Consider the following 27925-nt stretch of genomic DNA (forward strand, 5'->3'; position numbering starts at 1 on the left):
TAGCAACGAGTCTGAATAATAAGATATGCACCAATAAACTTCGTTCAAGGAGATTTCAAGGGAGAGAAGATGGCTTATTCAGCACATACAGTCAAATGTTCCTCTAATCAAAATCATTTATAAATGATTAAAATAAGACTGGTTCTATGACTTCCTCTCAGGGCACCCAGAGAAACTGCAGATTGGTGTGCTTTCTATCTTTACAACAATTCTCCAGCCGTGCCCCAGGAGCCCCCTAGTCCAGCAGCCACTCGTTGAGAAAAAGCAGGCTGCCGGGTCTTTGTCGGTCCCCTCACTTTAAAACGTCTTCTCGAAGAATCAGAAGAGCTGACCTCTGCCCTTCTTGCTGCTAGAGCTCAGCACTGTGACTGACACCGGGTACCCAGTCGGGGCTCGGTGGACAGACTCTGGACCCCCCATAGCCTTGGGCTGCTGCCCTGCACACAGCGGGCATGACCGTGTGGGGGTGGTCAGAGGAGGGGGCAGGACAGAGTTCACATCGGTCAAGTTCATAACCAAAGAGAAATCAGTTATTTTTGCCAGTAACCCGAGACTGCCGTGTCTTCCACGGCACGGGACCCGAATTCCCATTGTGCTCCTCAGAAACATCATCAATCGGGGTGAGTCACTTATCTTTCCTGGGTCTTGGTTTCCTCATCTATCGAGTGGAGTAGAACTACTTGCCTTGTATACTCTACTGAAAGACACACAGGACAGTGCAAATGGGAACACTCAGTAAATGTGTGTCATGATTTCCCTCCCCTTTAATCGGCTCACTCCCAGCCTGCACCTCGTGCTCTGGAACCTTCCTCACAGGTAGGAGCTGGTGACCATCCGTCTGCTCTGGCAACTAACAGTGTCAAATATGGGGGTCTGGGATAGTGACTTTGCCTTGCGCTCCCCTAAAAATTCTAGGCAATGTCCTCTGGTCCCAGAGACTTGGTGACACCCTCAAATAGGCCTAACGTTGTGGGTTCGCCACTGTGTGCCTCGTACCGGCTCTAAAAGACGCCGGTGGTGGAAGGGCCTCCATGTGCCACCATGATGGCCGTCTCTGTGAGCGTCATCGGCCCCCTCACCCTCTGGCTGCTGTACGGGGGCTGAGTCACGTTAGGGGAAGCAATCAGCATTTTAGACAGAGTCCCAGGGCCGGTCCTGGGGTGAGTAGCAAACAGGAAACGAGGTCGGGAACACAGCAGTTCAGGATCGAGACGCTCACAGCACAGGAGAAATCAGGTTTGGGAAGGAGCAGGGAAGTCCTGAGTGTTCAAATGGGAACACGGACAGGCAAGAAAAGCTTCTAGCTGGAGGGAGGCCAAGAGGCTCCCCGATGGGCTGCCCTTGGGGGTACATCCTTGTTTTCCCAAGACTGGTGCTCTCCCGTGAGCTCCTTAGTATTTCCTGAAGTCGACCCCCTCCATTGAAGGGGAGACCCTCAAATCCTCTTTCCATTCGGAAATCCCCGTCGTCCCTGCCTCTGCTTTGTCTCTGATCTGCGGCCCCTCTGCGCTCTGGATCCTACGAGCCCACCTCTGAGGCCCCAGCTTCCCTGCCTGCCACTGACCTCCTGGAATCTGCAGTCTCACCCCCTCTCTTTCTACACCCTTTGGACCTTTGACCCCAGAAAGTCCGCTGTTCCTGCTATTTTCTCAAGCTATTTTCCCTTCGGATGTCCACAGCACTCTGCTAGTTTTTACGGGACTGATACTCCGTTTTGTGTTATGATTTGTACGTGTCTTATCTTGTTTCTTACCCTGCAAACCTCCTGAGGACAGAGACTGTCTACCTTATTTATGTAACACCTGCAGTTCCTAGCATGATCTCTCACACTGGTGGGGACAATAAATATTTACTGTGTTAAATTTTATGGTAATTCTGATTTTTAAGAACGAGTAATCATATTTCCTCTCCGTTTTTCTCTCACTCCACAACACAGTCACAATAATGTGATCACATTATCCAGTGGTTTGTCTATAAATAAAACAGCTATGGGGTTCTATTTTATCCTACTCAGACTCAAATACACTTTCCTGTCTTCTTGGGTCTTGAGACACTTTTTCAAGGCAACAGTCATTTGATCTCTCCAGAAAACACCCATCCCCTCATTCTGCGAGCTTCCTGTCACAACTGCCGACCGTTGGAACCCTTCCCGATTCCTCTCTGGCCTCACTCTGCAGCTTTCCCCATGTGGTGTAACGTCCCAGGCAGTCCCCTGCATTTTTCATTTTATGAAGCTCCGATGCTCGGTAGGCCACCGTCACTACTGGTGGTTGTTCCTCACGCGTGCACCTGCCACGGTCTCCTTCCATGCCTTCCCCCAGGTCTCAACTGATTTACAACAAGGTCCTTGCACGCTGCCAAGAATCTCAGTTCTGTTTCTTTCTGGGGCTTTGGGGACCACCGCGGAAGCAGTCTGTGCTTTGGCTTGGCGCTGTGCTCAGCCCTGGCAGCCGTCTGATTGGTGGAGAGACGGCTCTCTCATCCTGCTTTTCCTTAGACACACTATTCAATTCTCTCCTGAGCACGTATGTCGAGATTCTGTGTCAGTTCGAATCTCATACTTCAAAAACGATAGTCCAATCTAGTTGATTGTCAGATTTTTAAATTGCTTTTTCTTTTTCCCAGTTGTAGCAAAGGGCTGTGTGGGGGCTGCTTGGCCCGTTTTATGGCCAATGCTATAAATGTGTGGACAGACTGCTCCGGGCTGGGAAAAACCTTTCTCTTTGTGATGGGACCACCTGAGCCCACGACATTCCTGGGCTGCGGGGCACGAGGCGCTGGGGAGGAGAGAGTATTGACTCAACTTGGGGGCTGTTACCAAAAAGGGAAACCGAGGCCAGTCCCCGAACAGGCAGGTGGGGAGTGAAACACTGAGTCCGGTCTCCCCAGTGCAGCCCACCCCCCACGGCATCCCCCAGTGCCCCCCTCCCCCGCCCCAGAAGTGTTCCACTATATTCTCTTCTGAGACACACTGAAGGCCACGCTGAGACGTTAAGAGGGGAAGGAGGATACTGGAATGGGACATGTACTAGGTCTATCATGAGATAACAAAACAAAATAGAGTTCATTACGAAGATAGGAAGGGGAGAGCCTGGACTGGAACAGCTATAGTGAGACTGTTTTAATTAGCCTATCCGTACATTTGGTAATGATCTCAAGTGTGGGAATGTATTATTTAATCAAGAAGACTGGTGATTACTAATTAGTTACATTGTACCAATCAGGAATGAATAACCGGGGCTGAATTGTGAATGTTAAGCTTCGCATCAGGGAGCGGTGTATGTGCTGACCAGAAGCGCTGGGCTCGGCGGTGACAGGCCTCCTCCCGTCCCCGACTCTTGGTCCCAGCGGGAGAGGCCAGCGGGTCGGAGTTGGGGTTGTGAGCCTTTGGGATCTACGAGGCCCGGAGGCCCCTGGGGATGCAGAAGGCCAGGGGACCAACTGTTCTGGAGGGGCTAGCTCCAGGGGCTCATCAGGCGGCCCAAGTACGAACCGCACCCTGCTGAAGTCTGGCTGGAAAATGCAGGAAAAGAGGCTTTGGTGCCAGGGTTAATAGTCTTGCAAATATAATAAATATTCCTTTCCCATTCCCAGGAGGCATACAGAGCATAAAAGGAGTTCTTACTACTTTGGAATAAACAGTAACGCTCTCTGGGTGAAGAGCCAACTGGCAGCTTGAAAGATTGGGTTAATCAGACACAGAGAAATTTCTGATTAATTGGACAATGATTTCGAATTCCGAGAGAGCCAAGGCGATGCTAGAGAAATATCCTGACCAACTGGGAACAAATTCAACAGCCCAAGGCAGAGATGTTTAAGCTCACACGGGACTTGAGATACACTGGCGTTGTGCACAATTGGTCTCAAGTCGCCCAGATGTATGGAGACTAGAACTATTTTTCGAGACCAGAGTGACTCCGGATTGTTTTGGCATTGAACAATTATGGAAACTCTGTTTGATGGTCCCTTGACATCACTTCAGGACTCTAGGACACGACAAGACCAAAACTTGGGGGCCAGGAGCCAGAGCTCATCACGTCTGACGATGGACAGCAGCCCGGGCCCACGGAGGACCCGGCGCGCCCCCGCCCTGCTCCCTCCCGCGCGTCCGAAGGTGGCACAGCCTCACCTGGTGGGCGCATGCTTCTGTTCCTCCTCCTCGTCCGTGTCGCTGCTGATGGTGATGACGCTGACCGTGGGGCTGGGGGTGTCGGGAATGACGATCGTCTGCCGCTGCCGCTCCCTGGTGGTGCTGGACGCCCCGTCGCCCCACCCGCACGTGACGGAGGAGCTGCAGGCGGGACTGCTGTGCACCAGGGCGCAGCGCGGAGGCGTGTTCTCCTTGACGCGCTTGGACCGCTGAGGGGAGCTGATGGCCTGCGAGGAGGACACCTCACAGGTGGAGACGTTTCTGTAACGACAAAGCCACGCACGCTCACGGAGGAAGGCCGGGCCCCGCGGCTCCTCCCGAGGAGGTCCACAGACACCAGCCTTGCCCGATCTGCATTCAAGAGTCGGAGGCTCGGGCACTCGGGTGTCTTCTGTAATTGCAGAAGCGGCTGCCCCTGAAGCTCTTTCTTTCAATTACTTGCTACGCAGATGGCCCTGTCTGGGCTCTGGCTCTCGGGGCCACGTGCCTGTTCCCAGCAGGACAAAGGGAGCGGCCAGGGCTTTAAGCTCGTGCTCAAGGACCCGGCTGGTCTGTGGGGGCGGGTGCAGTGCCCTGGGCCTCAGGGCTGTCTGCTCCACTGCAGCCCCGTCTTCGGGGGGTCAAGGCCTGGCTTCCTGAGCTCCATCTGGTGGTTCTCTGGTCGTGTACTTGGGTCTTGTTTTGAAGGGAGTTGAAAGAAATGTTATTTGCCACATAAAGCTTTGGTGTCCTTGCTAATGGCTGTTCTGCCACGCATGAAATGCAAACACCAGCCTCACAGGAAGTCTACCAGTCTGTTTGAGCTGGAATGAAAAGCTGGTCAGGATGCAGGAGGAAAAGGTGTACTTAACCAGGGACCTTTTATTTTTTATTTATTTATTTTTTAAATTTTATTTATTTATTTATTTATTTTTTCAACGTTTATTTATTTTTGGGACAGAGAGAGACAGAGCATGAATGGGGGAGGGGCAGAGAGAGAGGGAGACACAGAATCGGAAACAGGCTCCAGGCTCTGAGCCATCAGCCCAGAGCCCGACGCGGGGCTCGAACTCACGGAGCACGAGATCGTGACCTGGCTGAAGTCGGACGCTTAACCGACTGCGCCACCCAGGCGCCCCAACCAGGGACCTTTTAATCTGGAGTTTTTGATCGACTCGAAATTCCTTAACAAACTGGCAACTGTGGTTTCTGGTAACTTTGGGGAAAAAATGTCTTATCTTTCCCCCACCCACTAACCTTTGCCGACCTCGGTCGTTTATCTGTACAGTGAGAGGCCAAAGAAACTTTTGAAGATCCTGGTATGTCCTTACAGGTTCTAGCACTTTCTAGCTAAAAGGCAGGAAGACGAAAACAATTCTGTACATTTATTTAATTTTCTAGCTAGCTGGTGTCAGATATGTTGCTTGTTCCTTTCTGGGGGCTGGGCGCTAACTTTTACCGATAGCATTGGCCCACTGTTTGTAGTCAGCATAAACCTATACATTTGTTACTGCTTGCTTTGTTACAATTTTGAGATTATGTTTTCACTACCTCAGCAGTTAAAATAGCTCCATTTGGCACTGTTGAAAGGAAAGGGAGCCTGGCTGCACCGCCCAACAAGGGAGAGCCTTCTGTTTTGCCTAAGGCATTGGTCTTAAAAATAGGCAAATACAAAACTTTCAGTATAATTATACCGATCTTGAGAAGCACTGGCAATAAGCCGTCACAAAGCCAGCTGGGTGGTGACTTGGCAACAGGGAGGGGCTTGTCAATAGGTTGGGAGGCTAAGAGTTCTTACTGCCCCCGCTTGCCCAGGTGAGCCATGAGGATGCTAAGATCAGCACAGGGTCAGGCTGGTATTCCGTGTGACCACCCACACGGCTGGGCATGACAGAGCAAAGGACTGAGGCGGTAGCCTCCGTTGCCACCCCGTCTAATAACAACATGGGTGCATTGTCACGGGGCTGCCGCAGATCTGAGATGGATTTCTGTGGGTTGTCAGAAACACCCAAATAAGGAATCTTGAAGAAGAATGACAACTCAAAGGAAGTCAGCTCTTGGGTTAATCTTCAGAGGAGAATAATAAAAAAACAAAAAACAAAAAAAACATAGGCCTAATATCTGGCCCCTGGTTAAATGAGGAAGTAAAACCAAAATTCACTAGACATTTTATGTACTAGACTTCTTTCTCTTGATTAACCTATTCCAAAGAAACAATTAAGGGCCTCCAAAGTCAGTGGTGCTGGAGAAAGATGTAGAAGCAATTCTGCAGCCACACAATTTTGACTATCTATCTATCTATCTATCTATCTATCTATAGATATATATATATCCCTAGATAGGATATCTATCTATATAGATATATATAGGTATATATCTATATAGATACACACACACACACAGAAGTCACCCTTTGTAAGTGTTTGATGAGTTTTGACAAATGTACATGTTGCCTCTGCCAATCCAGAGAACTTTTTCATCACCCTGGGAAGTTCCCTCATGCTCTTTCCTTGTCAATCCCCTCCTCGCCCACCCAGTAGTCCCTGGCAACTCCTGATCCACTTTTGCCTTTCCAAAATGCTATATAAATAGGATCATGCAGTATATGGCCTTTTCTCTGCCTTGATTTTTAAGAGTTCATTGAGATGAGACTGAATTGAAAGGGAATGAGTAAGATTATTCTGCTGTTAACGTCTAGGATTAACCAAAATTATTGCTTATAATTCAGGAAGCAGCTAAATGAGTTACCTTAGACCTCAGATTTCAAAGAAAGCACATTTTGGGGTGCCTGGGTAGCTCAGTCAGTTAAGCGTCCGATTCTTGGTCTCGGCTTGGGTCATGATCTCATGGTTGGTGAGTTTGAGCTCCATATCGGGCTCTGTGGTGACATTGTGGAGACTGCTTGGGATTCTGTCTCTGCATCTCTCTGCCCCTCCCCTGCTCTATGCTCTCTTTCTCTCAAAATAAATAGATAAAACTTAAAAAACATCTCTGTAACTTGCAATCTTCTGAAGTTTTTCTCCTCAAGGGCAACTCCCACCACCTACCTTGCAGAGGACTGGTGCTGCTTACTCTTCCGGGAGGAGGTGGTGCTGGTTGGCTGCTGCCGCATCACGTGGGCCACGCCTACATTTAAGGGCTGGGCTGCTGGGAGGGTCACATGACCAGTCAATAGCGCAGGCTGCTGCATGATGGGATTGTAATGGCTGCCGTGAGCGTGGGTGTTCCTGAGCGGGAGATGGGAGAAACAAGGCTCTTTATTGATTTTATAAATATGGAGCTTCTTTTTAAGATAAAGCTTCCTCCCCGATTAAAAGCCAAATTAAAACTAAAAGTTGGTTCTCACTAGCTCAGGGAGTTGTTGAAGAGATGAGCTCACCAGGTAGGTCTCCCAGGTGTGGTGAAGTTTAAGTGCTGTTCTGAAGGAGTGGGCAGCAACACGATTTGTGGGTGAGAAAGAGGTCGTTTCGAGGGGGAAGAATTGGCAAGTTGCAGGTTCAGCGGAGAGGAGATAACTATCCCCTCTACCTTTTAAAGTCCCTAAACAGATGACTGCACTGTGCATTTTATTTTAGAATTTACAAGTGCTTTTAAATGGGTTCATGCATTCTGTGAGGTAGGATACTGTAATACCACTTTACAAACGAAGAATTTGTCGTTTCTGTTAAAACAGCTTTGGAAACCAGGAGTCGTAGGTTTCTGCTGTTTGGAAGTGTTAACATTCTTTTGAATTCTCTCCGTGGCTAGCACAATGCTCAGGCGTGTAGCAGCTGATCAGTTAATGACATGCTTGCTGAATGAACAATTAGATTAACTGAAGGTTGACGAGATGTGAATGGAACTTGGTACTAAGTCAGAGTTAATACGAGACACCTATTGACAGAAGTACTGCTGGCAGCCATTATCCTGAAAGCCGGTTCTCTTTCAAAGTTCTTACGATCTGGGTTGTATGGAGCTCAGAGGGTTGTTTTCCCAATGAAATATTACAAGTGGTGATTAATTCAGAGACTTGCCCATCAAAGCCCATTTATCACACAATGAGATGAAAAGTTAAAGGAGACTTCATTTGAATTTTAAAAATACTACAAAATTCATCTTTGCAACTTGGGGAAAAGGATGAATAAGGAAAAAGAAGTAAGTAGGTACTTGTGTAGAGATTTTGATAGAGTCTTGGACATTTACATTTAGAAACAGATGTTATGGCTTCTTTACTGTGTTGTTGCTATTTCTTCTACGGACATGGCATTCTTTTTCCTTTGATAGGAAGGTCTAGGATCCGTACCTCTCTCTTTTGTTTACATGATTGTGCATGTTCTTTGGCCCACACATGAAATGGAGAAGAGATTGGAAAGAAAGTGTTGTCTTTAAGTGTTCTCTGTGGTAACCAGGTAAGAGCTGAGGAGGGAGGAGGAATGAGAAGATCTGTGTGAGTAAGTGAGTTTTGCTGAAGTTAAATGAGTTATAAATGCTGAAAGACAAAGGAAAAAAGTAGCACGGCATGTGTATGGTCTTTTAGGAGAAAAGGTGGGGGGGGGGAGAAAAAACCAATTGGTCAAATAGCTTTCCACTTGGTCACTGTTCCTAATGAACTGGAGAGGGAAGGCAATCTCTCTGAGCATGAACCAGCGTAAATGGGGGAAGGGAAGATAACAGATTTATTTACTGCCTGTCACGTACCAGGTGCTAGTATAATATGTGTTAAATACAGGTCAAGTGCTTTGCAGTTTATCTTCATTTAAACCTCCCAGCAGTTCTGGGAGGTAGGCATTGTTATGCCCACAGTATTGAAGAAGAAACTGAGGCTCATGAAGGCCTCACTCGGATCATGCAGAGCCAGAATTGAACCCAGTTTTACCTTGTTTGAAAGTGCTTCCAATGAGTGGGGGTGGACTTGGTGGGTGTTGTCGGTGGGAAGTGAGTGGGGTGGCAGGAAAGAGCCTGCGTCCTCTCTTGTTTGTACTGGTCAGAAAATTCAATGGAGGAATAGAGGAAGCTTCATTTGAGGCCTGACCTGGGGCTTCTATCTCCACGCCTCTGGTTTTACCAGGCGCTCTTCGTTCACAACAGCCTCTTAGATCCGAAAAGAAATTGCAAGGCGGCTCCACGGTTGGTATGGAGAGTGTCGGAAGGTGGAGAGACGCCGGATGTTCGGGCTGCAGGAGAGAGCCCAGAGGGCCACGGGAAGCCGGAAACAACTTGGGGACTGCCATTGGTGCGGGGGGCACAGTGGTGGTGTTGGGACGGAGTGGGTGGAGAGTTCAAGGAGAAGTGGAAAGTGGCCATAAGAACAACAGAGCAAGGTGTTGGTGAGGAGGTCAGTGAGTGGGATGGGTGGGGTTCTGGAAACATACAGGGCTATGGTGTGCTGGTGGCTGTCAGCACGTGCCTCTGGGGTCTGTGGAAAATGGACTTTGATCTATCAGCTATGACTATTAACTGAAGAGGCACGTTCAGCAAACATGCCAGAGTTTACCATTCCAAATAAACCCCCTTCTGTCAGCTTTCCCCCGAGAGGGCAGATACAACTCCAGTGTGCCCATGTCTCAAAACACCTTGCGAACACTTTCTAGAATCGCGTAGGAGCCTCAGGGACTCTCTTCCGCATTCTTTCACTGCCGACAAATCTTTGTTTTCCGGGAGTGGAATTTAATTCTGAGAAACAAACCAAGAATCATCCAGATGCGGGTCCCTGGATCACACTGGCGATCAAATGATGTAACTGAATTTGGGGTCGAAAATGACAAGTGACCATAAAGTAACGAAGCTGATTTTCTTATGTCCTGGTACATTTATTTAAAAATTCACCCTCATAACACTGTAGTTGTATCCCACCTAATACTCTGTTTAATTTCAAAAGTTCCCTGTAAACCAGAGAATTCACAATGCAGGCCAGTCCGGCAGCTCTCCGGGTGAGCCGTGGACACAGACACACGTGCTTTCCTGCTTACCTCCAGTCGGCCAACTGCTGGGTGCCTGCCATGGTCTCGGGAATCACAGTCGCGTGCTGCACTGATGTGTGGGTGGCCACTCCAGTCAGCTGCTGCCATGCTGGGGGAAGCAGGATTTGCTGGGTCCCACTTGGCCAGGCCTGCTGCAGAACAGAGGACATGGGCCATCAACATGTTTGTTAATCACACAATCACTCAATAATGAGTCAAGCCCTTATTCTGTGCCCCGGGTTGTTCTGGACCCTGTGATGGGTGTCAAAGTGGAGACCTGGTCTTTGGCCTCAAAAACTAAGGTAAGGGGAGATAAAACTCACATCTGGGAACTACCTAGAAGATAATAAGTACATGGGCAAAGAGTCATATGGAAGGGATTTATTCATGTTGAGGAATGATTTATTTATAATTTGCTCTAAGAACAGTGCTCACAGTTTCCAAAAGTTCGCATATTGATTTGTTCTGGCTCGCAACCATGTGCAAGAGATTGAGACAGTTGAATTGGACCACACAAGGGTGACTTTTTGCCCTCAAGAAGTTTTCCATCTAATATCCTTTATGTACTATTTTACCATTTGTTTATTAGAGTCTAGACCTCCAAGTTGTGTTATCTTCTGAATCTAAGTTAGCATAATTCTTTACTTTTAATTAAAACTATGTATTTATGTAAGAGAGAGAGAGTGCGTGCGTGCAAGCATGGGAGGGAGGAAGGGAAGGAGAGAGAGAGAGAGAGAGAGAGAGAATGAATGAATGAATCCCAAGTGGGCTCCATGCTGAGCCCAACATGGGGCTCGATCCCATGACCCTGGGATCATGACCTAAGCCGAAATCAAGATTTAGATGCTCAACTGACTGAGCCACCCAGGCACCGCTCAGTTAACATAATTCTGAGATCACCAAATATCTACTATTTGCCCACATCTGAGAGCAAGCAAGCAAGCATGAAATAAAATTCTTAGCTGGGACTATAAGCTTAATTGAGAATTACCTTGACCTTACCTCAAAGCAAAAATGAGATGTAGTTGGAGGGTCATAGCTTGATTCTACATAAATATTAAGATTTTCCTAAGAAGTCTAAAATGAACCATCCTGACTCTTCCTTGAAAAGACTCACGGTGGCGGGGGGGATATATGTGTTGTTCTCTGCTTTCTATATTCTCAATCACTACCCTGCTTGCCTTTGGTTATCAAGTGATTCAGACTGAACACAGTTGTCCATAGTTGGACACTGAAAGGAACGCCACTAAGGTAAAATCTCGGGGAGGTCAAGAATTAAAAGATGTATGATTTCGGTTATATCTCGTTCTTTCCACTGGGCTGGATATCGCTAACACTGGGTGATTTATGTAATACAGTGCTCCACAAACTGTATCTTTTTTTTTTAGGCTGCATCTTTTTTTTTTTTTTAATTTTTTTTTTTTACATTTATTTATTTTTGAGACAGAGAGGGACAGAGCATGAACGGGGGAGGTTCAGAGAGAGAGGGAGACACAGAATCTGAAACAGGCTCCAGGCTCTGAGCTGTCAGCACAGAGCCCGATGCGGGGCTCAAACTCACAGACCATGAGATCATGACTTGAGCCGAAGTCGGTCGCCCAACCGACTGAGCCACCCAGGCGCCCCTAGGCTGCATCTTTAGTATGTGTGTTTTGGCTCATATGTACAAACACACACTTGGAAATGAATCACAAACTTGAGTCAAAGCGTTATAAAAAGTGATGTGCATAAAAATGATAAAAGCACATTTTATTTTATTTATTTAAAAAAATTTTTTTTACATTTATTTATTTTTGAGAAACAGAGTGAGACAAAGTGTGAGCGGGAGAGGGGCAGAAAGAGAGGGAAACACAGGATCTGAAGCAGGCTCCAGGCTCTGAGCCGTCAGCACATAGCCTGATGCGGGGCTCGAACCCATGAACTGTGAGATCATGACCCGAGCTGAAGTCGGACGCTCAACCGACTGAGCCACCCAGGTGCCCCAAAAGCACATTTTAGATCTGAGTGGATGGCTCACCTGGTCCATCCTTCTCATGGTGCAGAGGAGGCCCCATGAGGTCTCATACCTTTTTTACATTGCCTGTTTGCTTACTGATCTATTTTGATACAGGCAAAAAGCTTAGGGACAACAGTTCATACAGAAAGTGCTTAGTGTTTGTTGTAAGATGAAAGAAGCAATCCTACCAAGGCAATTAATTATAGTTAACTATATTTCAAGCTTACTGAATTCAGACACAGCAGAAAAATAATTTAATCGATCAATTAAAACAGTTACAAGCTCAAAAAGTTAAATGAATAACAATTTCGTTGGCAGTAACATTTAAACAACTTTGAAACTCTTTTCAGCTTTCTGGAAAAGCATGTGTTTTGACTGTCACTTTTAAATAATAAATCTTGATAACAAGTTAAGGACATTTTTTTCCCCACTCCCCTAAAATGGATGTTAGCATTGTACCTGAAAGAGACGGGGTAAAGGCTGTTTTTGACCCCTTTCACTGATGGACACGTTCAACTCATTTGAGATGACACTTCATACTTGTATAATGACTTGTATACGCTTGTATAGTTTATAACTTATTACTTTGTAATACATTTTTAAGATTACAGCCCATTCTTCTTGGTGCCAAGCACAGAGCTAAGACCATAGATAGGTTTCTCACTTCATGCTAACACCAGTTCTGTGAGCTAAGGACTATTATTTTTTCCCATTTCTCAGGTGGATAAACTGAACTACACAGAAACTAAATAACCTACCCAAAAAGGCAGTAAATTAAACGTATACATTTATTGCACTCCTTCTCTAAACCCAACTGAAATGATAGTGAAGGAATAAAAACATAATACAGAGATCCGCAAGGACAGGGACAACAGGGGAGACAATAACCACTGGCAAAATTTTGGAAGCTGGGAAAGAGAAGGGCAATTATGGAGTCAGAAGACTGGGGCATCTAAGGTCAAGTCTGCATATTAAACCGTGAGATTCCTTTACCCCTCAGGTTGCAGATCCCTGGTATGTAGGCTTACACCGTCCCTCCCCACTCCCCGCCAAAGCAGGAGGCAGGAAGATCCTCTCTAGGAAAACCCACAAGTCCAAGATAAAGAACTACAAACACATGTGAGGAGTAGGGAGTCTGCCAATGACAATCACGGGCTCACCCCTCTCAGACTAGAGAGACCACATTCAACAGTCCTGCCCCTTCTGCAGCTTTCAAATTAGCTTTCCAGTGCTCCAGTCTTAAATACAAGTGAACAGCCAACGATAACCAGATATTAAAGGAAGCTTCTAACATCAAAGTCTAAAACAAAGCAAGAAACTCAGAGGAAACAAAAACAGTGTAGGAATCAGAAGAAAATTTCCAAAAATTTATACTGTACACAGAGTTTAAAAAATGTTTACTCTGTTTCAATCATATATATATATATATATAGTCATATATAGGAATATATATTTATATATCCATATCTGTATTCAGAGAATAAGAATTCTTAGAAATGAGAACTATAACATTAATTCCATAGAAGGTTTTTTTTTTTTAAGTTTATTTATTTTTGAGAGAGATAGAGAGAGAGTGTGTGAGCAGGGGAGGGGCAGAGAGAGAGATAGAGAATCCCAAGCAGGCTCCACCCTGTCAGCTCACAGCCTGACATGGGGCTCAATCTCATGAACTGTGAGATCATGGCCTGAGCCAAAATCAAGAAGTCAGATGCTTAACTGAATGAACCATGCAGGCGCCCTTCCATAGAAGGTTTTAAAAAAAGTTGAGAAAATCTCAACTGTGGTAAGATAGCACAGATAGAATATAGAGAGAGAAAATGGTGGGGAGTGGGGGGAGATACATGAAAATCATTAGATCAATTCAGGAGTGCCAACACCCAATGAAGAATTTCACAAAGAAGGAGTGAAAATGGATGGGAAAAAATTAACGAAGGAAAAATAAAAACTTCCATACTGAAACGGCAAAAACAGTGTTCAGAACAATGTATAAAGAATCACCCATGGGAAAGCATATAGATTATGAAATTTCAGACCATTGTGGACAAGGCGAGTCTTAAAAAGTTGTCAGAAAGAGAAAAAAACAACAGACACAACTTGTCAATAAGCTGAAACACGTCAACGCGTCAGACACCCAAACCGTGACTGGCTCTGGAGGAATCTGGGGTTGCGTATAAATGTACAGAGAGGGAACCAACCAAATGAAAAAATGAAACCGCCATCAACTCCAGGGAAAACAAGTTGTCTAGGAAAAGAAATAGAATCATAGTATGCTGTGAGGCTCAACTGAGAATATTATACAATACTGATGGTAGTAAGTATGTAAATAATGCAGAGTGGTGGAATAAGAAACTTCCATGGTAAGAAAGGGGGAAAGGAAGAGAGAGAACGAGCAAGAGAGAGAGAGCATGACTGCGTGTGTGCTGTTGGGCTGGGGTGGGTTAGGGGGCTAAGTCTTTATCTCCCACAGTAGGAAGTCCATTGATACCCAAAATGGGAATACCAGTAAAAAGCAGTTTAAGCACGTTATTTAGGAACACGGGAGTTAAATAACAAAATAAAAGACTTGGGGCACCTGGGTGGCTCAGTCAGTTAAGCATCTGACACTTGGTTTCAGCTCAAGGCATGATCTCATGGTTCACGAGTTGAAGCTCCACATCAGGCTCTGTGCTGACAGAGCAGAGCCTGCTTGGGATTCTCTCTCCCTCTCTTTCTGCCCCTCCTGAGCACTCTCTCTCTCCCAAAATAAACTTTATGAACAAACAAAACAAAAGAGTTTAAAAATTATTTGGGGGAAGTGAAAATTGGGGGTGGGATAGAGCAGGCAACTACCATTTTCTTAGAAGTCTGTGGACTCATTTCACATTTTTTTTTCATTTCACTTTAAAAATTAGGTACATGTGTTAATTTGAAAAGAACGTTAAATTCGAAAGCAGGTTCCCTACAGTTATGTAGCTGGTAAGCGGTGGGACTGGCTTCTCTGACTTCCAGGCAATCAAATTTCAGAGCCCATGTTCTCACCAGTGTACTACCTTACTTTATGGAGAGGATGCGCAGAAATGATGGCTCTATTCAGGATCAGGGCTGGTGGTGAAGGCATAAAAGTCACATGAAAAAGTGTTCCTTATTCATTAACAACCCAGGCACCACGCAAGACAGAAGCAGACAGCAAGACAATGGCTGGAGGGACTGCTTGCTGAAAATGTTACCAGAGGAGGTAATGAATGAGAAGCACTGAAGTTTTGTAATTTGGACGGCTGAAAAAGTTCCAGGGAGACATTTAAAGGGATTCGGGTGCTAGGACTAGAAGCATGCACAGACCTTCAAAAGGCTGGGGTCTAGAAGGATATGGCAAACCTCCACCTCTTGGGGGGCGCTCTGAATTTCTGTTCCAGTCTTGCGAGTCCAAGGGGGTTTTGGATCCTGCCAACTTGAAAAGTGAGCTAAATTCAATACTGTCTCAATCAAGAGCTGTATGTTCCATCTCTCTGCCTTTATCCACTTATCCACAATCTCTGATGGTGGTCAAGGTGTGAGCGCAGGCCCCAGGCATGGGACGACAGAGGGGACAGCCCCCTGTGGGTAGTACCAGCAAGGCTGGGACTGGCAAGACGGTTGGTAAAGATCACTCCCGTATCATGTAAACAAGAGGGTGTGATTTCACTCCGGCCTCCCACGCACACATCCTGGGGGAACCCCGGAGAGACTGCTTCCCTTCAAAGGACATGGGGTGCTGCTGAAAGGTGGGGAGGAAAAAGCAAAGCAAACAAAACTAACGTGGGATGGATTCAAATGACTCCATTCCTAAACCTTCACAAATAAAAACCTTGAAAAGATTTAAATATTTTAATATTTTTTAAATGTTTATTTTTGAGAGAGAGGGGGAGAGAGAGAGAGAGAGAGAGAGAGAGAGAGAGAGAGAGAGAGAGAACATGAGCAGGAGAGGGGCAGAGAGAGAGGGAAACACAGAATATGAAGCAGGCTCCAGGCTCCGAGCTGTCAGAACAGAGCCCGACGCAGGGCTTGAACTCATGACCCAGGAGATCATGACCTGAGCCGAAGTCGGACTCAACCAACTGAGCCACTCAGGCACTCCTAAGGTTTAAATATTTGTAAAAAGAATGATGCCCACTTTCCAGCTATGTTTAAAGTAAAGAATAATATCTGGGGTGCCTCTGCCTGATACCTAGAAATTTACCCAGAGAAAAATGAAGGCACTAGTTTAAATGTTTAGTTATTGCTTTTTAATAGCCACCATACTAGTTTTATAAGTTAGCTTACTTTTGTCCTTTGAAGGGATATTTAAAAATACCTAGGAAAGAGCTCCCCCTTTACACTAACACACTGGCATGGATTAAGTGACAAACAGAGAAAGAAAAAGCAACCAACTGACAGAAAGACACAACGTGATCCTGGATAGGGCAGGAAGTTGTTTTCACCTAATACAAGAAATCTTTGCATGTGGGGGCGCATTGGTGTTCCGTGTCCTTTTTATTTAAAAATTTTTTTTTTCAACATTTATTTATTTTTGGGACAGAGAGAGACAGAGCATGAATGGGGGAGGGGCAGAGAGAGGGAGACACAGAATTGGAAACAGGCTCCAGGCTCTGAGCCATCAGCCCAGAGCCTGACGCGGGGCTCGAACCCACGGACCGCGAGATCATGACCTGGCTGAAGTCGGACGCTCAACCGACTGCGCCACCCAGGCGCCCCATCCGTGTCCTTTTTAATGGCTATGTGGCGTTCCATTTTGTGTACACATCCATTTATTTAACAAATCTCCTACTGATGGACATTCAAACTGCTTCCAGCAGCTCCCCGTTATAAACACTGCAGTGACTAAAATCTTTGCACATGTAATTTTTATTCCCGCTCCGGATTACAGCTTTGGGTTAAGCCCGCTTGGAGATTTAGAGCACTCTAGGGACTCTTTTTCAAGTGGGCAAAAAGGCAAAGCTCTTCCCTGCTATGATTAAAACACAAACAAATTCAGAGATGCTGAGCCTGTTGGTTTGCACCAAACTGAACAACGGAGAAAGCTGAGGTTAGCTAATAAGAATGCTAATTATTGTTTCTTTCAGAAATGATTTCTGGCTTACCGGGGTTAAGTGCGCCAACAAAAAAAGATCTGTAAGTACATGTGAGTTCTCTAGGTTTTGGCTCACAGAGGAGGAGCACTGGGAGGCTGGTCTGGGTTTCTGCCACTCAGATAAAGTACGAACAAGCTATGCTGCCCCCGGAGTGAGCCTGTGGTTCCTTCTCTTGATCTTTCTCGGCTTTTTCCGAACTCCCTACTACGAAACCGTGCGAGCAAAAAGAAGCCATGAGGACCAGTGAGAGAGGGAAGAAAAGGCTTGCTTTACGTACAGAAGATTCTCTGTTTATAAATTTTCAGCAACAAAACTTGGTGTGCCTCCAGAAGCTGGTGTTAGTGGTCACTGCGGAGTCAATTTGCATTTAAGAACGGAGATGAAGAATGGCTAATATCAACCTTAAATAAGCTGTTCCAGGAAACAGAAGAAGAGGTTAATAATATCCAACACATTTTATGAGACGGGGTAACCTCGATGCTCAAGTTAGATAAGGATTCTATAAGAAAGAGAAATTATATGCCATTTCTCACTTCTGAACACAGAAATAAAAACACTAACCACATATTTACAAACAGCCCAATACTGGAAAGCATACAAGCATATCAAACGAACATGATTAAAGCTCATCTTGGAAATATAAGGATAGTTTAACATTAGGAACCTATTAATGTAACGTGTCACATTGATAGATTAATGAACAAAAAACACAAGTATTTTAACAGATGCAGAAAGAACGTGTGGCATAACTCAATATTCATTAAAAGATTAGCAAGCTTGGGAAAGCTGTCTCCACCCAATATTGACAGCAGACCAAAGATGGCAAATAGCTAGAAGAATTTCCTGTGAAGTCAGGGACCAATTAAGGATGTCCCGTGTCAACACTGTTAGTGATCATTGTTTTGAGGTGCTAGCGGCACAGTAGAATAAGGAATGTAAAGGAAGAAACAAAGCTAGTAAGACGGTCCACAGAAGAAATCCAAGGGAATTCGCAGAAACAATCATAACGAATCAGAGTTTAGAAGGACTTCCAGATAACAAACTCAGTAGACCCAAATCAGTTTTAGTCCTATAAACCAAAACCAAATACTCGGAAAATAAAAATCAATAAAATTATTAATAGCAAAACCAGTAAAATATTTAGGAACTGTTCTAACAGAAGAAAACTTTAATAAAAAGAGTGAAAGATGGGGCGCCTGGGTGGCACAGTCGGTTAAGCGTCCGACTTCAGCCAGGTCACGATCTCGCGGTCCCGGAGTTCGAGCCCCGCGTCAGGCTCTGGGCTGATGGCTCGGAGCCTGGAGCCTGTTTCCGATTCTGTGTCTCCCTCTCTCTCTGCCCCTCCCCCGTTCATGCTCTGTCTCTCTCTGTCCCAAAAATAAATAAACGTTGAAAAAAAAAAAAAAAGAGTGAAAGATAACATATACAGTTATGCCGTGTTTGTGCCTGAAATGACTTAATGCCATAAGGATGTCAGCTTTTCCTAAAGTAAATATAGATTTAGCCCCAGCCTAGTAAATGCACATCAGGGCTTTCTGTTTTGAAAGGATAACTGCTAAAAAAAGAGAAAAGAAAAAAGAGAAGACAGTTGCTAATTGCTGTGCGACTCTGAGCCAATGACTGTTTTGTTTGTAACAGTGAGGTTTAAATTCATATGAAAAGTGAAGGGACAAGGACAGACAGGGGACTTTTGAAAAAAGAAACAGGAACAGGGGTTTCCCAATCAGACAGCAAGACAGGTGTTAGTTATCACAGTTAAGACGGCAGGATGAGGAAGGCCAGGGGAAAAGAGAGCCCAAACAGACCCGTGCAGTTTCACTACGTTAAAATTAAAACCAAAAACTTTTTAAAAAATGTTCATTTATTTTTGAGAGACAGAGCATGAGCAGGAGAGGGACAGAGAGAGAGGGAGACACAGAATCCAAAGCAGGCTCCAGGCTCTGAGCTGTCAGCACAGAGCCCGACGTGGGGCTCGAACTCACAGACTGCGAGATCATGACCTGAGCCGAAGTCGGATGCTCAACCAAATGAGCCACCCAGGCGCCCAAGGCACCCCTTTAAAATAGAATTTTTAAATGTTTATTTATTTTTGAGAGAGAAAGAGAGAGAGAGAGAGAAAACGAGTGGGGGAGGGGCAGAGAGAGAGAGAGAGAGAGAGAGAGAGAGAGGTGGGCAGAGGATCTGAAATGGGCTCCACCCTGATAGCAGCGAACCGTTGTGGGGCTTAAACTCACCAACTGTGAGACCATGACCTGAACTGAAGTCTGACGCAACAGACTGAGCCACCCAGGCACCCCCGAAACTTCTTTTTTTTTTTTTTAAATAAAGTTTATTTATTTTGAGAGAGAGAGAGAATGCGTCTGAGTGAGCAGGGGAGAGGCAGAGAGAGAATCCCAAGCAGGCTCCGTGCTGTCAGCGCAGAGCCTGATGTGGGGCTTGAACTCATGAACCGTGAGGTCACAAACTGAGCCGAAACCAACAAGTCAGAGGCTTCACCGACTGAGCCACCCAGGTGCCCCCAAACCAAAAACTTGTATTCAACAAAAGATACCGTAAGTCAAGTGTCCGTAGGAACACTCTGAGAGAAGGCTTTGGGAACCTACCTTATTTAAAAATAAACGTGCTTCTAAACGGACAACGTGTAGGTTAAGCTGTCCTTGATGCCCAGTGATAGAAATGAAAGTATGGGGACAATGTGGCATGGTGGCTAAATACAGATGCCAGCATCCGACCTCCAGGGTTCGTGTCCTGGTTCTGGAACCTATTTGCTGGGGGACTCTGAGCCAGTGATTGTGCCTGCTCTCCGTATTTGCCAACTGGAGACAAATGCCTTACTTATCGTGCTGTTGTGGGGATTAAATCAATTAAACAGTTACAGAGTGTCTGGCATAATGATGATGTATTTGTTCAAGTGCCATTAAGGATCGATTACTGTTATCACTGCATCCCTGCGTTACCTTGAACTTCCACAACGCTTTACGCATTTCCAACCACTTTCAACTCTTGTGCTCCCCCTCTACCATTGGAGTACCTCTGTGAACAGATAAGGAAGGTTCCAGCTCACAGCTTCTGTGATCCTGGTTTTGCAACTCCCTATAAAATAAGGAGATACATCTCCAAGGCTCCTTTTGGCTCTAAAAAAAAAATCATTTCTATCTGGTAAGAAAGAAATTTGAGGCAAAGAAATGTTCACTGACTTGCCTGAGGTCACACAGTTATTAGTAGAGTTAGGATTAAAACCTATGTCTGCCATATTCATTTGCATGATAAAGCCACAATAGTTAATAATTTCCCCAGCCTCTACCTATGTCTAAATTTCGTCTTGGAATTATAAGCAAGATAACGGAGGGAGGTGATTCACCGAGGGATCATTCAGAATATTACTGGTATCTTCTAATGAGTCCAAGCACCTAACTCATTACCACGGAGGGAATTAGCAGAGATATATCTCTTTTGTGAACAACATTAACAGGGATAATGGCAATACCAGTAATAATAAAGAAGGAATTACCTGGGCCAGCAGACCTGGTTGGATCTGAAGGGGCTGTGCTCCCGGGGCTTGAGTGACGAGGGGAACCGCATTCTCCATTCGCACGGAATAGCCAGCGTGCTTAGAGGGAGAGGCCTGCAGCCCTGTTCCGGACAGCGGCAAGGGAGAGAGGGGTTGGTGAGCGGCTGGAAACAGCCGGACGCGGAGAACCTTCCTAGCCAGCTGCATCCGCTCCCATCTCCCCTTCGCACCAGTCCCCGCCAGGTATCACCTGGTCCTTTGCAAGTCTCCCCTTCAGTTTCCAACTTAAAAATGTTAAAGCCACAGACACCAACTTGGAATGTTTTCGGAGACTAGGAGGTCAAATTAAGAAGTCTGTAAAGCCAAAGATGGAACGGTTATGCTGACAAATTACACCAGAAAGACAGCTTCTGACATGGAAATACACTGGTGTATGTCAAAGCAGGGGTGTCGGGGAATAGCCTGTGAATCCACTGGAAGCCCTCTGTCTGGAACTGAGCATCCACACACAGGCTCACGCCACAGGGTGTCACATTTGGGAACAGATACGGAGCTTTCCGTAGACCGCGAGACCTCGTACACAGTCAACCCTGGCTGGTTCTTAGACCTTTCAGGAGAAGAGTGTTGAGGTGCATGGCTAAAGAATCATTTGGGGGACAGGCGTGGGAGGTCCTTTTTGGACAGATTCATATTCTTCGTGACAACTGGACCCAGTTGGCTGTCAGAGAGTGGCAAGCCCCGAGGACATTTCACTGGAGGAAATACAAGCTGACGTCAGCCTAACAAGAAGAACACAGACAACGTGGGTATTTACAGACAGCTGGCCTGGGACAAAAACACCAGCAGGTGGGGAGAAAAACAACTTGGTGCTGAAGCCTAAGTCCTATTGTTTCTAGGCTGGCCAGAGTAGGAGAGGGGCCCTGACGTTCAGCAATGCCAGTGCTCTCTCGGAAATGAAGAGGGCCGTGGCCTCAGCCTTAGTCCAGGGAGGTGGGCGTGACAGAAAGGCGTGGGCGCCGGTTCCCTGGAGGTGGAACAGGAAGGAGCAGGTGAGGGGCCGGGTCTGCTCAGCCTTACCTTGGAAGCCGGGCGGACACACGATGAGAGCTTGCTGGAAGGGGTCAGGCCGGGCACAGATCTGGGCTGTTCCCGTCTGCAGGGGCAGGCTCCGCTGGGCCACTGCAGCCATGGACGCCGCTGAGGGCTGGTAGAGTGCAGATTGGTAGTTTAGTATGGAGACTTCGGGATTGGCTAAGGAAATAGTGGCACTGGTGGAGGTGGGAGCCTAAAGGAATGATGGGGATTGAACAAAAAATAAACAAAAATAAAAAATGAGGGACGTGGCATGTTGGGAGACGCGAGTCTAAATCAAATAAATGAACTCAAAGAGGAGTAAACAAATAAACAAAAACCAAGAGCCAAAAAAGCAAAAACAGAGGGGAGTGGAAACACAGTTGAAGGCTCAGGGAAAAGCAGGCACCTGCAGCCACATTCACCTCAGCATCCCCTTTGGTGCTTACACTCGGGCCAATGCCTAACCTGTGTGGGCCTGGACCAGAGTGCAAACGGAAGCTTGCGTGCCGTAAGTCTACAAACTGCAAAGTTAAAATTCAGGCCAGAAACCGTTCATGTTCTGCCTTTCTACCTTCCGACAACCTGGAAGGCCGGGTTTGAGTTTAGGACTCTTGGATCCCTTGGCTGCTGCTCACCCCCTGACTGCCTTCTCTTCCTGACCCAGCTGTGTCCCATGACTTGGGGGGCTCTCGGTGCACGTATATGGGCCTGCCAGCCCACACCTCTAAGCTCCGTCCACACACCCCTTCCCTGGGGCCTGCGGTGCTGTCTACACTTGGGAGGCAGAGCCAGGAGGAGGCCTCTGCAGGCACGGCGTCCTGGGTACCCAGAGCTTGGCACGGAAGCACACAGACATGGAGGGAGGCTGAAGTGGGCCTCAGAAGGGGGCCTTCCCGCTCAGGTCTGAGGCGAGCACTGTTCACAGATACCCTCAGATGGCTGCGGAACAGGTTACTGCAAATAAACGCGCTACATTAACAGCCAGCCAGGGAGAGGGACACACCGATCCTGGGGTTTCTCACTGGAGTTTGGGGCCTTCTTACGCTGGTTCAGCTTCATAGGCTGGAGGCCAGAGAGGAAAGACGCCGACGGCTCAGGGGAACTTAAATGGAGAGGGTTAAATGGATTCTGAAATCATGTGCTTTCTCCTGCCTCTTTCGGAAAGAGACCTCACTTGAGAATGAACTTCCATGGAAAGCAAGGCCACAGAAGGAAAATCGGTTCTAAATTGGGAATTTTCTAGCTTCTTCACACGGATCCTGCAGCAAGATAGGTGGAGGTTACCGGGGTCATCGAATTCAACATTGCCTAACACAGGTTTTGCCACTAGAGGTTATGGACGAGGAGGAAAGAGCCACAAGGCATCCTGGACAAGTACAGAAGTAGAGTTTTAAGAAGGGTACGTACACATGTCAGATTTGATAAAAAGGCTACTCAGTTTATGTGTTTTTTTGTTTTTGGGTTTTTTTTTGTACCTAGGTTTTATGCCCAATTTTAGTGTTAAGCAAATTAATTTGCTTGAAAGCAATCACTAAATTATGGAGCACACACGTTTGGATTTTAGAATACAAATTGCCACAAAGAGTGGGTTTTGGGCCTCTGGGTTGTGCGCGCCATGTGTAGGCCGGCGTCTGTGTTCTCTTACTGTTTCCTCTCTGTTCTCTGCCCAGAGAACCTCTCCTGGAGCCTCGCCCTGTCCCCATCTCCCACTGCCGGCTTGTGCCCCGAGCTTCCCTCTTTGGGGACCGGCACCCTCCAGGTCCCCACGCGGGTCCTCGACTCTTCTGTCTCCCCTACGCCTGCCTTCTTCCAATCGTCCCTGGAACCTGACTCTCAGGGTTTCTCCCCTGGTGGCTGGGCTCTGCTCAGTGAAGTTCTGGCCTCCGCTTTCTCCCTTCCAGTTTTTCTTGGGCACTGAGGCTAGAGCATTCTTTCCAAAAGACTACTTTGTGCATGGTGTCACCTCTGCCCTCAAATCTCCAATTACTGTCTAATAAACACTATATGCGCGTTTGGGTCTGGCACTCCTTACCCATGCTTTGGCCAACTTTCCCTTCCAAATTTACCTCCCTCTGCCTTCTGTGCTCATGGCACCAGCCGGAGAGCACAGGCCCTGCAGACTCACATAAATCCTCCCAGCACATTCTCTCCAAGCCTCTGTGCTTGCTTCAAGGCCTCGCCTGGGGCCCGTGTGCTCCACACTGAAACCCTCCCCGACACCATCAATTTAGATGAACTTCTTTATAATATTAACCCATCTGCCAGCTGACGTGATGGGGTTCTGGTGCTGAAGGACAAAACTGCGGTGGTATTTTGTCAAGGCGCGCATATGTCTGCTGTGGACACCTTAGCCTGAGTGCAGGGCCAGGCAGTGGGAGGGACTGTTTGTTTCTTTGGACTCCAGGTCCTAGAGAGCACAAGCTCTTCTCTCTAAGGAGAGCTTTAAGGACACCAGTGGTCCCGAGGGTGGCACATTCCACGTGGCCTCTCCTGGAGTTTAGGTGGGGGAGAGAGGGATGCCTAGGAGAGGGGGGACGTGAGGGAGGAGAGGCTGGAAGCTGGGGTCGGTGCCTCTTCAGTGACAGAGAAGTGAGTGGATGGCCAGGCGGAGGTATTCATACTTCGGGATTAGAACATATACACTCCTCTCCTCCTCTAGAACACACACACACACACACACACACACACGGGAGTGTTGTGGCCACTGCAGACTGATACCAAGGCTGGAAAAATCTAGGGGCAGTTAGTTCTTTGGGGGAAGTGATAAGACTGGAATTTGGGAATAAAAGTAAAAGTGTCTTAAATAGCAGAGGCAGCCCAGACTAGGATGTGGAAATTATTCAACCAGTAAGTATTTCCGGTAAGTATGTTACCCCTATTTTAAACAGCATGTTAAGTGTGGCGTTCTGCTAATTTTTTCAAAAAGTTGGGTATCTGTGAGAAAAAAGCCTTACTCTCCTGGTCCCTTCTGATTCCAGCTGCTGGGATTCTGGTGACAGACTGATGAATTGATTTTCCCTGTGACTTGGAGAAAGGACAGCTTTTATCTGTCCTGAAAGGAGATCATGTGGACCCAGCAGTGTGGGGACAAGGGGGAGAGACCCGAACGGGGTGACCGCCAGTGTCCCTTCCAGTGCTAGAATTCTTTACCAGGCGCGTGTCAGGCATAAAAGGATTATAGCAGGGGACTTTACGTTATTCCCACCTCAGGACCAAGGGAAACACTAAGAGGTACTACCTCAGAAAGAGTACCTTTACAGGGTCCCTGGGTCTCTCAAAGGAAATAACCGTGGAAGCAAACACTTTCTTACATAGTTAAACATGACAGGAGAGGAATTTTGTGCATATTGTCTCTTCTATATGATACTGGAGGAATCTGGCCTCCTGACTAGGTTTGGTGGGAAAATACAATTCCTGACGCACAGTCAGCCTGGCCCACCTTCCCCTTCGCTCCCCATTCACCTGGTTGTGGACAGTGTTTAGCTGGTTGTTGAAAGTCATGGTCAGGTTGGTGGACGTGCTGGGGGCCACATGCGTGATGAAAGGGGTCTTGCTCTGGTTCACGGTGTCATACATATTCACCCGACGCTTGCAAATCTCCATGTTCTGGAAACATGATTTGACGCTGTTCATGCAAAAGACAGAGGCATAAGGGAAAGAGAAGAGGGTAACGCAGTATAAGGGGGGGAAAAGACGGAGAGAAAGGGAGAGAACAGTTAGTCTAGTAAACAAGACCACTGGGAAAACTTAACTTTAGGTCTAAATTTCCTGGATTTCTCATGCGAAGTCTGCATTTGCTCAAGTCAGTTTTATTCAGACGAATTTCCCCCAGGATGGGCAAAGGTTCTCCATAGCACAACAGACTTGACGGCTCTCGCTGCGTTTCCTCATATCGCTGATCTGCTGAACCAACTTCACTGATCATTCTCAGCGCTCGGGGTGGTTTATGGTTTACTCTGGGAACATTAAACAGCAGCTTCCCGCCTCCACCTTACCAAAGACAACTCCTTGCGCTTCTGGGGCACCAGCGCCATCTAGGGGACAGCCGAGGAACCAGCCAAACCCGTCTCCGGACCCAGTTGGCACTCTTTGTCCCCGCTGGAACTGCACGTGTTCCAGTGCAGTAATGGGAACAGTAATGGGAACAGTAATACCAGTAATAATGGATAATAGTGGTTAACATTTATCGAGAAGTGTGGCAGTTGCTTGCAAGCACTCTTTCACTCAGTCCTACAACACCCGCAGGAGGGAGACAGGAGAGTTGTCCCTGTTTACGAGTCAAAGGTGTTAAGTTTTAGGGAGGACAGGTCGGGAATCTGCCAAGGCGAAGAGCTAATTACTAGCCATCTTCGTGTGTACACACACATCCTCTTTAACCTCCTTCATCCTCCCTTTTGCTCTCCTCGTTCTTGCTGAGTTACACGAAATAGAAGTTCTCTCCCTCTCTTTCTTCCTCCATTTGTGAATCAAAACAGAACCCTAGTTATGAAAGTCAAGTCTAAAAATGCTGCTGACACCAGCGTCAAGGAAAAGGAAAGCCACAGCGGCCTCAACCACAGAGTTCTTGAAAATCCACCATCAAGTGTCCTTCAGAATTTATACACTGTTTCTCATTCGCTTCTGTTTTCTTTTTTTAATTTTCTTTTTTTAAGCGTTTATTTATTTTTGAGAGAGACAGAGACAGAATGCGAGTGGGTTAGGGGCAGAGAGAGAGGGGGACACAGAATCCGAAGCAGGCTCCAGGCCCTGAGCTGTCAGCACAGAGCCCGATGCGGGGCTCGAACCCACAAGCTGTGAGATCATGACCTGAGCCCAAGTCGGACGCTCAACCGACTGAGCCACCCAGGTGCCCCGCTTCTGTTTTCTAATTAAACTTACTTTTCCTCAAATGCTAACATTCAGGATAGTAAAACACATTTAGATTTCAATTTTAAGTACTGATACTGATTATAAATAATGTAATAACTGAATATAAATAAAATATTAGTTCTCTACTCCTTTGAGATTACGCATGTGTGCTATGGGTGTGCTATAATTTGGGCCAAGCAGGTGCCTGAGGGCTATCCCGAAACGTCCTTTCCATGACAGGCATTCCAAACTTAGACATGCCCGAAGAATCCTTTCTGAGCTCATGACTACCTAAAATGGCCACACAGTGCACACGAAATAAACACTTACCGACTGATCACCCTGGAGAAAAAGGAAAACATATTCTCTGGTAACGAATAGCCAAAACATACTACTTATAATGCTGGTAATACCGACAGTTTTGGGCATGTACTAAGTGCCAAGCAAACTGCCAGGTGCTTTCACATGGAAGCTGAAGGAATAAAGCGATGCATTTTGTATTCTTTTTGGAATGTATTTAAAGCATTATATGGTTTTGTGACAATTCAACCCAAAGCTTTTAGACGCAGAATTTTCTAATTAAAATGGGCTGAGTTTTGAGTTTCAGGAAGAGCAAACACTTACACCCTGGGTTAATTCTGTCAGAATGGCTTTTAGGGAATTTGTGCACTAGAATCCTGGTGTGGAGAAAGGAGTGGGGTCGCTTTCACCTGTTAATCTGTATGTTGGGGCAGCTCTGGCCCAGCTCCAAGGGTGGGAGTCTTCGGAAGGAGTGGGGGCTGGAGCATTCTTCTCGCCCTGTTGTTCTCATGGTCTTCCCAGCCCGTTCTAGGGACCCTTAGGGGTTACGCCTACTCTCAGGGAAGCCTAGGTGTGCTTAAAGACCTGTCTTTCCTTCTGGGGCCCGTTTTCTGAATTCTAAATTGCCAGTGATTCTCTTGGATCTACACCAAATTCTGAATTTGAGGCTCATGCTCATGGTCTCCATGCTTGGTCTTCACCAAGTACAGTGAAGCATTCTATTGCTGCTTCCTTAACAGAATTCAGAGCTAGGCAGGACCCTGAGGTCATTCAGCTACGGCCCTGACATTGTGCAGATGACTGTCTCATTGACAGTGCAGAGGGCTAACTGGGAGCTGTCTGGAGAGCACCACTCCATCTCCCACATCTACTATAGCTGGTTCACAATTGTCCCATTTCACCCCTGAATATAAGAAGACTGATCTCATGGGAGTCCTATCCAGAAAATCACCGAGTCTGCCTTCCTTCAGTGGCGCAGACTGACTCCTTGACTTACCCCTACCACCCCAAAATTGGACAAATCCTGTAATGAGAGTTTGC

The 27925-nt window shown here is 46.6% G+C and overlaps 1 protein-coding gene across 7 annotated transcripts in view; it reads right to left on the bottom strand.

Moving 5' to 3' along the window:
• The window catches only part of HIPK2 (homeodomain interacting protein kinase 2), a 190266-nt gene that overhangs the window by 28090 nt on the left and 134251 nt on the right, over positions 1-27925 (bottom strand). For 2 of the 7 annotated variants that reach the window (XM_045052836.1, XM_045052837.1), the window contains exons 7-12: positions 25199-25361; positions 21740-21947; positions 20663-20784; positions 10078-10217; positions 7177-7356; positions 4130-4411 (exon numbers count right to left, since the gene is read on the bottom strand). In XM_045052836.1, coding sequence (XP_044908771.1) covers positions 4130-4411; positions 7177-7356; positions 10078-10217; positions 20663-20784; positions 21740-21947; positions 25199-25361 — 1095 coding nt within the window. Of the gene's footprint in view, positions 1-4129; positions 4412-7176; positions 7357-10077; positions 10221-20662; positions 20785-21739; positions 21948-25198; positions 25362-27925 lie in introns of all 7 variants that reach the window. The other 5 variants (XM_023250619.2, XM_023250621.2, XM_023250618.2 and 2 more) reach the window with 3 other exon arrangements.

This window comes from Felis catus, chromosome A2 (genome assembly GCF_018350175.1).
Source record: "Felis catus isolate Fca126 chromosome A2, F.catus_Fca126_mat1.0, whole genome shotgun sequence".
In the NCBI taxonomy this organism is placed as follows: domain Eukaryota; kingdom Metazoa; phylum Chordata; class Mammalia; order Carnivora; family Felidae; genus Felis; species Felis catus.